Raw genomic sequence first — 17,663 nt, forward strand, 5'->3', positions numbered from 1 at the left:
TATTTAGTCATCTTTTTTAACCTTTCATAATAAGGTTATCGAGTAACTATTATTTATAGCGTTATATGTAGTATATGTACTTCATAATTCATTAAATATTTATGGTTGTGACAACCAGTACTTGGCTTTAATATTGTTTAAGTACTAAGTATGTTGTAAGATTTAACAAGACTTGTTTTGTAAATATCTGTCATATTCATTATCATAATTGTATATAAATCATTTCCTATGTGTTTTATTTAATTACTTTATTTATCAATTTATTTATTAATTATTTATGTCGCCTTAGCTTTAAATTATTTATTATTAGAAAATATGTAACAAAATGTCAGCGAAAGACTGTTGTTATTAAAAAATAAAACCATGCAGTACCTTTTATTTTGACCAACCCTTTAACTGAGCTACGATCAAAAACAATTAAAAATGTAAGCTTAAAAACAACTTAATATGTTCACTCTAATCCTGAACTCAAGTCAAATAAACAACAATATAACAGTAGTAGATAGGCTCGTTAGAAACGGTTAGCATCTAAGTAATACGAAAAACCGCTAAACCAAGAAACCGCTAACACTAGGCTACAGTAAAATTGCCAATCCCTGACATACAGTCAAGGAATTTAAAGTCTGTGCTGCTTTGTATCTTGTCACACTGACAATAAATATTAAAGCCTCTAGGGATCTCATATACTTGTCATTATGACAAGGTACGAAATGGGATAGAAGCAATCCTTGCATGGTATAATAATATACTCCGCCTGGTACTCTCTTCCCGTCTTTTCTAGGTCACCTGACTGACACAAGCCTACGTCATCATGCGACAGCGCTATATGATAATATGCGATAGCGCTATATATGGCGGCCATGTTATTGTGACGTAGGCTTGTGTTACTCTGGGAAGAGAAGACCATGTTTTATTAGACTATGCAATCCTTGATAGTGCTTTTGTAGGGTGTTCCATATCCTGTTCAGGTTTCCATACATTCCCACAACATTAAGTCGCGGTGCTCAAACTCACAAAAACAGTGCTTTCGATGCATCACACGCGATGAGAAAATAATTGTGGCAGTAAAAGTGACGGGCAACGAGCGATTGCAGAAAAGCTTTGTATTTTTTTTGTAGCGTGATTAAAATATTTATATTGCTAAAATCGATAATAGTGCACATATATAATGAAGGTAATTTAAACAATAAAATAAAAATTTTACATATAAAGATAAATTTATATAAAAACCTTGCAAGTTCAATGTGTTAACCAACTGTAACGTCATAGTTCATGGTTATGCAATGGCAAAATGCATACCTTATGTTTTGTTCTATTAATTATTACCACTTTATTTGTATTTTTTGTTTTATTCATGTTCAAAGAAAGATTTTGTCTTAAAAAAAATTATCTCAAATTAGGAATGTGGTTACGCAAACGCCCTGGGCCAGTAGACAGCATGCCAATCGCTAACACCCCGTAGCGAACGAAATTCAATTGTCACTGTCACACTACTACGGAAGAATGATAGTGAGACAAAGCGATTCGATGGCGAAGCGCAAGCGATTGTCACCTTGGCTAGGCCGCCTGCTCCTCGCTTTACTCTTCTATCTTAGAACATACACATTGCAGCTTTCCTTATATCCAGGTCGGACGCTTGCCCTCTAACATCAGAGAAAGGTAATGGTGAAATCATCATTCAGTCACGTTTATTCCATGAAAAGTAAAAATTTCGATTACATCAAATTTCGTGTTTTCATCATTTATACAATTAGCATCAAAAAGATAGTGACGGTCGAAGTAGCCAAATATATCGTATCGTAATACACCTATGTTATCATAGAAATAAAGATGTATTTCGACAGTCTAGGTACTTAAATATGTACTACAAAAGTTTTTAGCAGACACCTATTTCTTTCTTGTTTTTCAAACATCAATAAAATATTAAATACGATAATCAATATCTGTTCAAATCATACTGATAACGATTTATACAATACAATATAACACAACATTTAAATGGATGGTGTTTAGCAAAAATGTGTCAACCCACATTAATTTTGCAATAAGATGTCAACTCAAAAAACTGACGTTGATACATTTTTGCTTAACACCATCCAAATATTATAAACTTCAAAGTTAATAATAATCATACTCTTGGCTTAGACTAGATAATGTTACTAATATCGAAACAAGGAAAACTGTATCTTCATTAAGGCACTATTTCAAGTGCAATCAAAAATTTTTATGATAAATATAAAGTACCGACGACCTTATTGTCAGTATGAATGAATATGAATATATCTTAGCCATATATACCCATTGGATCGTTTTTGACCCACTGAATAAAACTTGCTCCTACTCAGTGAAATTAGTGGGAGAATGAGTCCATAACCTCAAGGAGTTTAGAGTTAAAACAAGTTTTGGGCATATAGGTATGTGTAAATATATTTTTGCAACGTTGGCTTGTACAGATGTTTATGAACTCGATTGTATCTTCGACGTTTAACCTTGTTTAGTAGTTATTCTCATGTCACATGTCGTGTTCAGAATGTCAGGAGCTATTTGTATTGTTGTCTGCGAAGCTGTGATATGAGGTCATTGACACTGGCTCAGGTTCATTGATCGCAAGAAAGTTAGTGCTTTACCTTGTACCACTAGCTTAGCACGCGTATTCGGGAAACGAGATAATCACAAGATCTAGAGACGATATAGAGATCAACTAGATTTTCATTAGATATCGACTAGATGTGACTTGGATATCTAAGTCATAACTTGTCGAATCGCGGAAACGTCAAATTTGACATATCTAACTTACAAATGACTATATCTTCTCGATATCGTATCTTATTCATCTCTAGATGATCTCTAGTGTTAAATTTAGAATAGGGCCGTAGGTTATTATGTATCTCATGCCTTTTTAGACTTAGCTTGCAAATTTAGTGGATACCTATAGACTGATCGAAAATTTTACAGAATAAGGTACATAATACCCAAAATCAGAATTTCTTCCTTAAAATTGAACTAGGTTAAAAAAGGACAGAAATATCAATTGCAAAGCCTATTTTTATTACAATGTGAATATTCAACAGACTAGTTAAGAGAGAGTTAATGAAAAAAAAAATCGGGCAAGCGCGAGTCGGACTCGCGCACGAAGGGTTCCGTACCATAAAGCAAAAAAAAAAACGGAAAAAATGCAAAAAGAAAACGGTCACCCATCCAAGTACTGACCACGCCCGACGTTGCTTAACTTTGGTCAAAAATCACGTTTGCTGTATGGGAGCCCCACTCAAATTTTTATTTTATTCTGTTTTTAGTATTTGTTGTTATAGCGGCAACAGAAATACATCATCCGTGAAAATTTCAACTGTATAGCTATAACGGTTCGTGAGATACAGCCTAGTGACAGACAGACGGACGGACGGACGGACGGACGGACGGACGGACGGACAGACGGACGGACGGACGGACGGACGGACAGCGAAGTCTTAGTAATAGGGTCCCGTTTTACCCTTTGGGTACGGAACCCTAAAAAGTAGGTCTCAATTCATAGGTTTTTCGTAAAGTAACGAGATTACGGAGTACTTAATGAAGGTGAATTTGTTTGCTCAACTGCGTCAGTGGGGAGACACTCCTGATTTCGGTCGAACTCGGCTCCGTTCGGCTCAGCATTGCTCCGAGCAATTATTAGGGTTGGCACCGCGTGCCTTCCTTGTGCGGGCACGACCACAGATAAGACAATCACTTGGATTTTGACAACCCTGAATAGCCGAAAGGGATAGTGCCATATATTAGATAGGGACAGCATGATTCGACCCTGAATCACTGTCAAACTTCGGGTTTGTAGGAAGTGTCCTTTCCGTAAGGAAGTACTATTATTTCTTCTGTGACTGCGTGTCGTGTTAAGGTACCGTTGGGATTCAGACTATACCAGCACTACTGCAACAGTCATGCAGCGTGACATAACTGCCCATTGCATTGCTGCCGAAATTGTCAAAAATCTGGGCAGCAACATGAATTGCAGCTTTAGTGCTGGTATAGTCTAAATCAGTACGGATATGATGGTCTTTCTTGTCTACGTGACAGCGTGATAAAACGGTGTCCGTCACTTTCTATCCCACGGTGTTAAAAAGTGACAGATATTTTTATCACGTGGATAAATATGGATAGAAGCAGTGGTGGCCAAGTGGATATGATGTCTGACTTTCAATCCGGAGGTCGTGGGTTCAAATCCTGGCTCGTACCAATGAGTGTTTCGGAACTTATGTACGAAATATCATTTGATATTTACCACTAGCTTTTCGGTAAAGGAAAACATCGTGAGGAAACCTGCATACATCTGCGAAGAAATTCAAAGGTGTATGTGAAGTCCCCAATCTGCATTGGGCTAGCGTGGGGACTAAGTATAGCCCAAGCCCTCTCGCGCATGAGATGAGGCCTGTGCTCAGCAGTGGGACGTATAGAGGCTGAAATGATGATGCTGATGATGAAATATGGATAAAGCTATCCATAATACGCCGGCAGAACGGCAACTTAACACTTCAGCATATGATAGTTCTCTTCAAAGAAATTTTTAATTGAAAATTGTATTAAAAGTAATGGTAAAATTCAAAGAAGCCGAAAGCTAAATAATTACTCACGACGTGTCAGAACATAGCGCCTGTCTCGTAGCGATCAATCAAGTCCAAACAAGTTCAACTCTTAAATTATTACTGGCATTTTATCTCCCAATATGTTTTAAAATTGCTTTTTGCAAGAGTACCGTTGGTTTCCGAGTACCATCGTGTAGGTACTTTTTTTACATAAACCGCTTTCTTAAAGTAAGTAAGTAAGCTGGGGCATTCCAGAAGATTGTCAAATACGTTACGATTTTTTTTTTAATAATTTTGATTTAGGCTACGGAGCCGATATTTGGAATTATACTTAATGGCTCCTCTACACGATGGGCCAACGCCGTCCAGTCCAAGGGACGCAGCCATGCGGTAGAGTGAGATAGCAATATCACTTGCTCCCTCTAACGCATAAATACGTCCCTTGGAGTGGCCGGCGTTGGCCCATCGTGTAGAGGAGCCATAACGTTGTATTTATAAGCTTTAAATTCAATAGTATATACCTCTTTTTAATAGGTGTCAATGGGGAAATAATAAAAATGAAGGGAAACCATAACTCTTTATGAATCGCATTCGAACTTTTATTATTATTGCCAAGTTCAAACAACAGATGAAGAACTAATCTGGCTCCATCCGTCACGGTACCTTTATCGTAATCTAAATCTAATGTCCGTGACCGTACCAACCATATCAAAAGCCTGCCCAAAATCCACGCTTCATATATGTTAAACCGCGTTTTCATGTGTACTTTCACTTTAAGTACAAGATTTTATGTTCTCTTTCATTATTATAATTACTCATACGACGTAATTTCTGTGTGTAATACACAATTTATTTACCATTTATGGTTGTAATCTTAATTTAGTTTCAAGATCGTACAGATTTTTTTATGAATCACTGTTTTCTGTTTTTACATTTCTAACATTTACCTTGTTATAAAAAAACTTTTGATAACAGTCGTTGCAGTTGTAATCTGAATTGAATCTTTAAATAGTTGGAAGCATGGAGGTACCTTTGGAAAAGTTCCTACTCCATAAAATGTTATCAACGAGTATGATAAAGCCTTTAAAAGTTTACAGTTATAAAAATAAAATTGGTTTAATAGTCATTGAAGAAAACTTTCTGGTTATCAGATTATGTATTGTGGTCCAACACAGCCCTAACAATGAAGCAGCTTTGAATTCGAATAAAACTCTATATAATTTTGGATCATCGGAAAAATACCGCATCAACACTTTAATATAAATCTATGAATGACAATACGTGATTTTTGCTAACCATAACATTAATAATATTTGAGTATCTCAATTATAGTATTTATTTTACTTTTTTATCTTAATTAATTTTTGGTTCCAAAAGATAAACTATTAATCTATTCCATTAATTTCTAAGAACATTTCCAACATTTAGAAAATATTCCGCAAAAATTATCTAACTAACCTCTAAAGAGTAACTTTACAAACCTCATCCCAATAAAAACTGCAATATCATTCAAAAACCGAATCCAGCACAAAAAGAAACAAAACAAGCTCCGTTGCGCCATCTAGGCCGCGTCGGTCGCAATAAAACGACAGCAACCGCACGTAACTTGAATGGACGTAGTAACCTTGATAGTAAAGAACAGAATTACCTAACTTTGAGTAAACAGCGGGGAATATGAATCGACTGTAGGCTTTGATGTTTTGTTGTTTTTTAATAAATACATATTTGGACGATACGATTAATTAAATTCAAATATGTATTCCGCCCAATATCTTAAATATTTTTGAATATAAATAGGAACGTAAGTTGATTTACTGTTAATCTGATAATGTGTACATAAATGGAATGTCTAAAATTTGTCCTTGACCAAATAGGGTTATTTAGATATTTATAGTATTTTTTTATCTTTCTGAACGACTCGACAATAATTTTAAATGATAGACCTACGCAAAAAGCAGAATAAATATAAACAGAGCTACCAAACTAGCAGTAAACGCTAAAAAAAGAGTAAATACCACAAAGTGCATTATTACAGTAGTCGCAGTTGTTTTTTTTTCTCGGGCATTGACCGTTTACTGCCAGACGGTAAAACGACCCGCGCGGTGAAGCCTTGAACTTCTGTTCGTTTTGTAAACAAACTTGGCCGTGATTGTAGTTCAGACGTTTTGCCATAGATGGCGCTGAGATTCATATTAAATTTTGTAAAGAAAAATAAAAAAAATCTTTGTCCATGGAATGTAGAGATTTCCTATTTAATATGAAAAGAATACATTGAATATTACTTACATTGTAATAATGCAATGTAAACTAACGTATAGATACGGATACGATGTGGTGGGTGAGTCTTCCTGTAAGAGTTTAGAAAGCTTTCTTTTGTTTTAGTTCGCACGTGTAGAACAAAGATGTCGCTTTTTAAAAGAATGGTTCATAATGTCATAAGTTTTTTTAAATATCTGTGACTTAAATTACGTAGGGGAGACCGAGATGAGTTGACACAGAGGAGAGTTGGAACATCGTCAATTTTTTGGAATCTATTAACTAGAAACTAGGTCGCAATAGCGCGCGTTTGTTAGTTCACGTTACGAGCTAACAAACGCACACTGTTGCGATTGCGACCTAGTTTCTAGTTAATAGATTCCAAAAAATTGACGATGTTCCAACTCTTCTCTGTGTCAACTCACCTCGGTCTCCCCTACTTATGTCTGCAAATTTTCAGCTTCATTGGAATTCGGGAAGTGGGTCAAATTTAACTTGCAAGATTTGACCCTACACTACAGTCAGCAGCAGAAGTTGCTAAGCGGGCGAGGTGTTCATAATTTTGACGCGACTTTATTGTTAAGGGAATAAGAGCGTGTCAAGATAATTTTGAACACCTCGCCCGCTTAGCAACTTCTGCTGCTGATTGTGCAAACATAGTTACATACATTGCAAGTTAATAAAAAGCTTGTAAACACCCTGATACTCGCCATATCCTGCCTGACAAAGGACCAAAACCCCTGACACGTCAGGGAGAATCCTGACCTTACCTGCGTGTACGCATAAAACGGGCCAGCAATCCAACGCGCATACCAAGACCCGCTGACACACTGCCCGCCGGCTATCGAAAAGGCAATATAACGTGCTTGTCGTCCTTAATGCATACAGGTATGGCTTGACCAGTAATCTATGATAATCATTGTCAAGAAGGCGCTGTTATTCTCATGTATAAGGTGACAGTTCAGTCATCATCATCATCATCATAACTTAAGAGCTTTGCTCTTGTCGATGTCGGTGGAGTAATCGCCAACTATTTCTTTCTTGTGCCAGTCTTTTAATTTCCTCATACGACGCATTATTTTTATTTGGCTGAGTTTCCTAGGTTTCCCTTCTTCTCTTGTCTTTTCAATCATGCCTTCCAGGATGTTAAGGAAAAAGTTGTCATGCCGTATAAGGTGTCCTACCATCATACTTACCCTCCTCCTCCTATCTCCTTCTTCCTCGCGTTATCCCGGCATTTTGCCACGGCTCATGGGAGCCTGGGGTCCGCTTGACAACTAAACCCATGATTTGACGTAGACACTAGTTTTTGCGAAAGCGACTGCCATCTGACCTTCCAACCCAGAGGGGAAACTAGGCCTTACTGGGATTAGTCCGGTTTCCTCACGATGTTTTCCTTCACCGAAAAGCGACTGGCAAATATCAAATGATATTTCGTACATAAGTTTCGAAAAACTCATTGGTGCGAGCTGGGGTTTGAACCCGCGACCTCCAGATTGCAAGTCACACGCTCTTACCGCTAGGCCACCAGCGCTTCACCTCTCCTATCTCATATTGCATTTAATAAGCATCGCACAGTTCAGTATAGTATGAATAAAACCGGTCAAGTGCGAGTCGGACTCGCGTTCCAAGCGTTCCGTATATTACCCAATTTTTGAACTTGAATGAAATGTCTTTGAAATACCCTTTATGATGCATTTGAACTTCTAAGAAAAGAGCGTACTCTCATCCTAAAGGATCGTATAGTATTTTAGTCGTATAGTATTTTGTACTATATACCTACTTCCTTGCTTCCCATTACTTTTAGGGTTCCGTACCTCAAAAGCAAAAAACGGAATCCTTATAGGATCACTCGTGCGTATGTCTGTCTGTCTGTCCGTCTGTCACAGCCCATTTTCTCCGAAACTACTAGACCAATTAAGTTGAAATTTAGTACACATTTGTAAGTTTGTGACCCAAAGACGGACATGTAATGTAAACAAATGAATTTTAAATATGGGGGCCACTTGGGGGGGATAAATGAGAAAATTGAAAAATAAAGTTTTTCAAAATATATCGTGTTACATATTAAATGAAAGAGCTCAATGTGAGAATTTCAAATATATTTTTTTTTTGTAATTTTAGAATAAACAGTTTAGAAGTAATTCAAGAAAATAGGCAAAACATGACCATCCCCCTTATCTCCGAAACTACTGGGTCTAAAATTTTGTAAAAAATACATAAAATGGGTCTTTACCTATAGATGATAGGAAAATCTATTAGAAATATGTAGTCAAGCGTGAGTCGGACTAATTACTTAGTTTTGATCCAACCCCTACGGGTTTTTTAAAGGCAATGTACTCGCGTTTTACGTATAAAAAAACATTCTTTTTTTAATTGAGTAATGTACGGAACCCTTGGAACGCGAGTCCGACTCGCACTTGGCCGGTTTTTTTACTTAAGGTAGACTTCCGATTTAAATCCGTGCTCGACGGTAGTTCCGAGCAATGCGGCTCCGGCGTCATTAGCGCGTGTGCTAAAGTACCTATGTGAAATACTTGTTGCTCATACCACATGGACAAAAAAGAAACTTAGCCTATCTAACATAGAAACTGCATTAGCAGAAAGCATAGACTACTACGCTAGTGTTGGGAAAGACTCGAACTAAACACTTAAAGAGGCTAAGTCTTTGGAGTCCTCAAAAGAGTCACTTAGTTTTTTGAATTTTAGATATTAAGTTAACGTAGAAGCAGTTATTAATTTGCTACAAACATGAACTTTTAAGAAATTTTCGAGTTCTAAGTAGAGAAAGTTTTTAACAATTTGCGAGAAATATCCCATGCACGTGATTGGAATACATAAAAGCTTATAAATAGTTTAATTTTATTACAAATCTGACTCCGAAAGGTCTTATAGGTACCCCAGGAAGAATATAGGTACCCTATAATCGTTCCGCCATGAATTCGTGTATATTCATTGTAAAATGGTCAATGAATTAAGACAAGCTAGTTAGTTCTAAATGGGCTTAGAAATGATAAAAATAGTTTCTGTTTTCCCAGTTTTTAGATATTTCTACACCCAAAACCTCAGATAAATAAAAGACCCGGACGTTTTTCAAACCGACTTTTGAAAGACTGAGTCGAGTACATTTTAAGCTTTAAATTGAAAAGACTTGAGTTCCTCTTCCCAACTCTAAATCTAATGTGATCTGTGGCAGAAAGTAAAGCTGCAGCCACAATACCACATAAAGTGCTTTCATTTTCAACCCGAGTTGCATTCGCGGCCGTATAAATGTGCCAGAGATTTAGTTTAGCGAAGACAATCCAGCGCACAGGAATTGTATGGAAATTTTGTGGAAGTTCAATTTTATTATATTAACGATACTTCGTTTTGTTCCTATTATAGGCCGTTTTGTTTATTTAAAAACATAAAACAATGTTTCCTTTAAGTAAAATGAACTAACTTAAGGTGTTAAGGCACTTTCCCTCTAGGGCCTATAAATTTTTTTCACACTGTGTATATTATAAAAATAAATCAAATCGGAGCCGGACAGTTGCGTAGGTTTCCTTTTTAGTTGAATCATATAATGATGTAATAAGTTTTTTTTTATAGTCTTATAGTTTCAACAGGTTTAACAAAATGAAACGTCAGAGTAAAATATGAATGACTGATATATTTTCATCTTTAGTTTATGCATGGCCCATTATGATATTATAATATAATATAATAATAAACGAAGAAAAGATTTGTATAACTAAAAATAATACAGATAAAGAAATAGAAAGATTCACATATTAAATATTTACAAAATTAATACATACTTATAAAATATATATGAAAATGTTATATAGGTACATATACAATATAATCATATTTTAAACGAAGATGCATTAATAATGATTTACACATATACTTCGATATGAAACATATTTACAAAAGACAATATTTATGAAATACATAATATACATACAATAATGTACCTTATTATATTGGAAAAGAGAAATAAGATACAAATGAAATAGAGATACATAATAATAATACGACTAGTTATAATGAACACATTAGTATAAGTACTTAAATATAAATATATGTACATAATTATAAAGGTGGTGATACAATTAAAGCTATAATGATTTGTACTAAGAAACATAAACAATATAAACATACAATAAAAATAACAGGTACTTTGCAGTAGAAGACAACAAGATGAAAAGACATGAATGTACAAAAAGAAGACAAGATCCACTCATTCACACAATTAAAGTAACATTTCAATAAGTTAAATAAATAATGACAATAAATTAAATCTCGATCTGAGGTCCGAACTAGACTAACCAAGATAAATAGCTGATCGATGGATCAACTTTCTTAAACTATCTTAGGTATCAGTTGGCGTAGGCATTGTAGGCCATGTTCTGGGCGTCAGACGACCGTCCCCAGCCTCCATGGCCACCGCCGTGGCTGAAGTGCTCTTCATGATGAGGATGTGCCACAACCTCGTAGCTCTCATGACTCTCATGCTTAGACAGCAGCTTCTTGAGAAGGACTAAAGCGGAGGCGAGGAGGGCGGCCTTGGCGAGCATCAGACCCTTGACGGCGGCGAAAGCGATGATGCCGAGGAACAGAGGGATGAGGGACTGGATCTTCAGCTGCAGGAGGCCGAGGATGGGCAAAAGCTGCTTCAGCTTCTTCTTCTTGCCACGACCTGAAATAAAATAGAATTCTTATTTGGTTCCCTCTGGTATCATTAAGCTCCGCGATTGTTGCGCCATTTGGGGTCCTAGCTAAAGTGGTTGTTCAATTACGCTATAGAGTTTCCAATTTAGCAAGAACCGTAAATAGCACAACAATCCTCAGGAAAACATTATAAAAAGGTTTACTAAGTTGTCAACTTCAAGGAACATGATCACATTAAAAGAATTTTGCAAAATTAACCAGTTTACTAATATATTGGGTACAATAAAAAAAATGCAAAGTGATGCAATACTTTTGCACGCGAGTGTACACTCTTGGACAAATTTAGAGGAACACAAAAAAAATACTAATTTTGAAATAACTTTAGGTGCTGGAATCCAGTAATTTAAGCTTTTTTGCGTTCCTCTAAAGTCCATGATTATGAATCTTGAGTGTTAACAGTCACGCTCCTAAGTTTAGACAGCGCTATTACTAGACAGCATTCGCTTGCTCGTAACTTAACAAGACATGCCATCAAAACAGTAAAATTAAACTTGTACGTCAAAGTGACTACCTATAAACAGTATTAAACCTAGCGGCCGACTTAACTCGAAAGTGGAGTAAGGAGCGCCACATTCCAAAGGAAATATTTAAATTCGACTTGCTGACGATTCAAAGGAAATTTGTAATTGAAACTTGTGATTGTAATTCAGCGCGTGAACTTTAAACGATGTCGCTTTCATTGTAATTCATGTTATGTCCAGTTTGCATAACAGTCTTGTTCATCTAGAAAGTGCATCGGTTACCGGACCTTACGATTCGAAAGCTCGAGCCTACTTCCATATTTCGTCAACGCCTGGAGCGACACTTTTACTCGATCCTCGATCGAGATTTCGATCACGGCTTGTTAACGGATCTCTAAAACTAGTTACATGTAGTCCTACATACTTGCGAGTACTATGGAAATGGCAAAAACTAGACTTGACCATCCGTCCGCTTTCCACCATAATCAAGCTTGTTAATAGGTTAGAGAAACTCCTGCAAGACCTGTTTGCCCATTGAGATTTCTAGCCTCTTCTCTGTACGTAGGTACTCGCACGTTCTCTAGATGATCGAGATACGGATGTCCGTACACAATTTAAGTCCGTTTACCAATTTCTCAACTCAATTTTAATTTTATTGCTCATTTATATACTAATTAATATCTCGCTTACCGTAACTGCGAACTTTCTATTTTAATATTCTCACACACGCACCTGTAAAACTCGTTTTTCTGCAGAATTTAATTTAATTTGGCGAGAGTGCTTCAAATAGTTTCTTTTTAAACTTTTTAAAGCTTTACGTAATGTTTCCTACTTTTTTTATGGAGTGACATATCATATCACGCAAGCAGTTTGTTTCTGTTATTGCATGCTTAAGATAATGAAGTTTAGAAATCTTTATGCCTTAGAAAGTCTTGTTGCTCCAATTTTTTTATACTCCTACTACATAAAGAAATCAATAAAGATAATGAGACGATTGATGAATCATCGACCATTAAATCTTCAACAGCTTCTAATATCGTTTTTTTGTGAGTATCAATGGAGCGACGTAGCGACCGAAACCAGTTATCGAAAATAAATAAAAGATACGACAACTCTTTTAACAGCTTGTGATCTAACTCTTTTATTTGCCGACATAATTTTGTCTGTTAGCGATTCATCGATGTTTCGTAATATTGCAACAATGAAATAAGATGCTTTGGGGCATTGTTCTATTTTTTGGCGGTAATCTTGTTAAGTATCTTTATCTTGTTGACAAAATTATGACAATTGGTGTAATTTTATTCAATTTGCAAACACGATTTTCTACTTAGTACGTTCCCATTCTCATGAGTTGAAAAGCACCTGGGCAGGGCGAAGTACCAAAAAATAATTACAGTTGTATGCCAAACTTTCACTTATTTCGGTCCGGTTTTGACCACTATATTATAATTAATGCCCCAGATACGAATCGTAACAAGAACTCTTGTATTGTATAACTATTAATTGCGGTGAACAAACGATTCTTTTGTTTTTCGTAACGGAAGTTGTTTTTTTTTTCACAAATGTTAGTGTCACTAGAATGAAAATTGGAAATTGTATTATTTGCAAAACTGTATTCAAAATTTTTGTATTTTTTGATTAATTACTTAAGTTGTATCTATGAACAAGTAACGCTTTGAGTATGTTTTTTTTATCTTTATATTGTTTTCTTTTTACAAACGCCTATTCTTAACTTTGTGTGTTGCAAATTTAGCACCCGGACTATAAGTAATGATAAATTTTTAGTTAGTTTATCATTTGTACGAATAAACATGTAACAATTTCGCCTCAACTTGTTGAAGAGAGCTTTTAAAGGTTGACTTACGCTAGACCGGTCCGTGCCCGGGCCGAGGCGTCTGACATGTCATTTTATATGACGGCTGATAGGTGATCACGTGGTGCTTTCCATAGAAAGAGAAGTGCCGGAAGCTCCGGCCCGGTCTAGCGTGAGTCAACCTTAAAACTTTGATACGTGTGCAGTTACAAATCACACGCAGTTTAACTTTTCCAAAATTTGCAACAACTGCATAAATAGCATCTTATCTATAGTTGAAATCTTTTAAGCTGACCATAAAAAAGTAAAAAGTAATCAACGATACACATTTATGTACATAGGAAGCGCAGAACCAAACTACGTTTCAACACTGACCTTCCTCAAGCGACCTCTTGACATCTTCGACGGTGCTCTTAGGCATGCGCAGCTGAATAACATGGTTCTCCAAGAAGTCAGCTGCAGCGTCAAGCAGTCTGGTCTCCACTTGGTTTTCGCGGGCAGCTGGGTCTTCAGGCAGGGGTTCGAAAGAGCGGGCTGAGCGGGGAGAGCCTGAGCCGAGGAGACTGATGCCATCAGCTATATTGACTTCCCGGGCGGTAGCGAGGTTCTCGACGTATTTTAAGGCGCGTTCCTGTTGACAAGTTTTGTTGGATATTATGTTGGAGATGATATGTTTGAGGGGATAACATTAACTTTTCATGTTAGTGGTGTTCAAAAATTGTGAGTTCAAACCTAGATTAGGTATGTTGTAGAGAGCAGAAGAATACGTTCCCGAAAAAAATGCGAAAAGTTGACTAAAAATTTGGTCAGACTCCTTAATCATGCAGAGACAAGAGGTTAAGAGAAATTAATGACCAAAAATAAGAGTCTTTTGAAATTTTATCATATTTTAAAATGAAACCTGAAAATACTTTAGTTTTATGTACATAAATCATGATAAGTTTTGGTTTAGTCTTTTGATTTAGTAAAACTAAAAAAGGAAATACGAGAAAAATGTTGTTACCCTAATAAATTCCTTTCTATAATACTACCTGTAGGTTATTAATTTTTTTAAACTGTCAGAACACTAGGTAGAATTTACAATTGAGACTACAATTTGCTGATTTTCTGTTTTAACTGTTTAGTAATTACTTAATATATTTAAAGAGCAAAATGTTACAGAATAATACATTTAAAAAATAAAGTATAATTGAAGAAACTTTGTGTGGAATGGGTTTTTAAAATAAAACTTGATGCCAAAACTTTGTAAAAAGGATCTCAATTGAAATGTTAACCCTTATACATAATCAGGTTATGGAATTTTTAAAAAGATAACATAGGACTTCTAACCTAATTTTTTTTTTCAAAAAGCCCTAAAATTCAAGTGTGATTACGTAAGCATGAGATATCATAAAATGAAAGAAAAGGAAATTGACAGTTATCAACCTACAAAAACTAAGGATCTCAAAAAGGGAAACTCAGCTCAAAAATCCTAGAGGACACACATCACTGCACACACCTTCAGACACAAAGAGACATCTTCTTCAGCACAGCTCCTGACGACTCCAATGACGGAGCCGATGACGTCATCCTCTCCCGTGGGCTTCGAACTCACCACCGCCACACTCACAAGTAAGAGAAGGAAAGCCTTCATTTTTTTTTTGTTTTTTTTTTACCCGTCTACTTCGGTTTGTGAAATGTGGTGTCTGGAGCGAGGCATAGCGGTTTTATTCCGCGTACCCCCACTTCGAGAGTCCCGCCGAAACAAGCGAGCAACTGATACAGTACGAGACCGGGGAGGGCTTTAGAATGGTTTAGAGGCGGCGTCAATACAATTTAGCCCTTGTAATGCAAGTTATGAACTGTTATTTACTTTTAATGTAGTAGCATTACTAACTGAGCTTACAAACTTTAAAACTTAGCCTAAAAATAAATAAAACTTAAGAAGCAGGGTTTAAAAAAAAGCAAAATTAAATTCACATTAAACTACGTCCGATATTAATGTACTCGTAGGAGTTGGTGTCACATCATATGTAGCTACGGAATGATTTTTGTGAATATTATTAGAATCCATATGAGTGAGTATTTTTTTGTAGATATAAAGCTAAATTTAAAAGTATCATAGTTTAGCTAGTTTAAATGTAATTACTACACGCTATGATATTTCCACTTCATTTCATTATACCTCGAGATTCAACTTTTTACTTCTTGCTGCAAAACAATACAGAGAGTATAAAAACCTCAAAATGTCAAAGTCAAGTCACTAGTTTAAGTAAGGTACTACAGTCAAGTGTAAACATATGGGTGCACAAAATCATCTCAAAAATATGTCCCATAGCTCTTATGTCAGAGAGTTAGGGACTGTGGGACATGTTTTTGAGTAAATTATCTACACCCAAAGTTTTATACTTTACCTATTATAATGAAAGAGCTTGAGTGTCACCTTCTAAAACATTTTTTTTCATTGAACAAAATAATTCATGAAGGAAGATGTACAAAATATTCTGGTCAAAAATCATTAGTTTTTATAATACAATAATGTAATATGGCCGGTTTTTTTAGTTGTGGAAAAATTGCTGTCTTGGTATGGAGACAGTATGATTCATATCTCACCCAAGATAGAAATTTTTCTACATTTAAATTTATTCTAAGCTTAATAGCATCGTTCGGAGACGTTTCTGCTTGTTACAAATTAAATCAAGGAATATTATTTATTTATTTATTTATTTTAAACTTTGTTGCACATACAAAAAGTACAACAGGCGGACTTAATGCTTAATATTATAACTTTTCACTAACATAGGTAAAACCAATTTCCGTAACAATGTATACGGATTTCATCATCCACAACCCAAGTCAGCTCTAAACATTCTTAGCCCAAATGTCGGCACAGGTTCGCGCGTAGGGAGCGCTCCATTGGTCGAAACCTCTCAATGAAACAGTGGCCATTTTCTACGGAAATTAATATTTATGTGATGATTTCTAAAGTTACATAAGGTGCCGTAACGGGCAAGTTCAAAATTTGAATCACTACGTTATTGATCAATGACAGATTTGCGCGTGAGCATTCGTTCTAGTAATAGTTTGGTTTGTTATTGGAGGTTGAATTTGCATGACTAGGTACCGTAACAAGCAGAAACGTCTGCTGACGATGATGCCGATTCGGATTATGAAATAGACATCTATTAGTCTATTAGACATCTTGTAGGCATCGCCAAGATACGATAACGATATGTTTAAGATCTAACCTGTCAAATTTGACATTTGCGCGATTCTGGAGATACTCTTGAACGATTTCCACAGGATATGACTTAAAGATCTAATTCACATCTAATAGATATCGTACTCTATCTAACGTAAAAGTGATATTGTTTACCCGAATTGCGCTGCAAAAGAGAACTAGTTGATATCTAAACTATAACGTATCTAGAATGGATCTCGTACGTGTCGTCTCTTGTGAATATCTTGAAGTTCGCCAGAGTAGCTCGGTCGCCCAAATATCGCTATGTATATGTATAATAATGTACATACTCGTAAGCACTGGGCTGAGTTAGAGGCGCGCGAACTCGCATGCGATTTTAGTTACATTGCGGACTGTTGGTTGCGTCCAATTCAACCGACCGATCAAAAACCGCAATGTAATGAAACTCGTATGCGAGTTCTCGCATCGTCTAAATGAGCCCTTAGGGCTCGGCCACGACATTGCGCGACTGGCGACGGCAGCAGCGACAACCATAGGTGAGAACGAAAGGTCGCGCAACGTTGTGGCCGAGCCGATACATGTTATAGCTCCTCTACACGATGGGCCAACGGCGCCAATCCAAGGGACGCATTTATGCGTTAGAGGGAGCAAGTAATATTGCTATC

At 36.3% G+C, this 17,663-nt stretch overlaps 1 protein-coding gene across 1 annotated transcript; it reads right to left on the minus strand.

The window, feature by feature from the left end:
* Positions 1-10,830: 10,830 nt before the first annotated feature.
* LOC134675231 (uncharacterized) lies at positions 10,831-15,616 on the minus strand. The gene is made up of 3 exons (XM_063533446.1): positions 15,316-15,616; positions 14,193-14,448; positions 10,831-11,511 (listed from the first exon to the last, which is right to left on the minus strand). The coding sequence occupies exons 1-3, from the start codon at positions 15,448-15,450 to the stop codon at positions 11,192-11,194; spliced, it is 711 nt and encodes a 236-aa protein (XP_063389516.1). The 5' UTR covers positions 15,451-15,616; the 3' UTR covers positions 10,831-11,191.
* Between the last annotated feature and the right edge of the window lie 2,047 nt (positions 15,617-17,663).

Source organism: Cydia fagiglandana, chromosome 21, assembly GCF_963556715.1.
Source record: "Cydia fagiglandana chromosome 21, ilCydFagi1.1, whole genome shotgun sequence".
NCBI classification, from domain to species: domain Eukaryota; kingdom Metazoa; phylum Arthropoda; class Insecta; order Lepidoptera; family Tortricidae; genus Cydia; species Cydia fagiglandana.

Bases quoted from the DNA above. Each gene is read 5' to 3' on its own strand.
- LOC134675231 (XM_063533446.1), bottom strand. From the start codon at position 15,450: ATGAAGGCTTTCCTTCTCTTACTTGTGAGTGTGGCGGTGGTGAGTTCG. The intron at 14,449-15,315 runs GTGTGTGCAGTG...ACTTGTCAACAG, and splicing joins ATGTCTCTTTGTGTCTGAAG to GAACGCGCCTTAAAATACGT. The intron at 11,512-14,192 runs GTCAGTGTTGAA...ATTTTATTTCAG, and splicing joins CAAGAGGTCGCTTGAGGAAG to GTCGTGGCAAGAAGAAGAAG.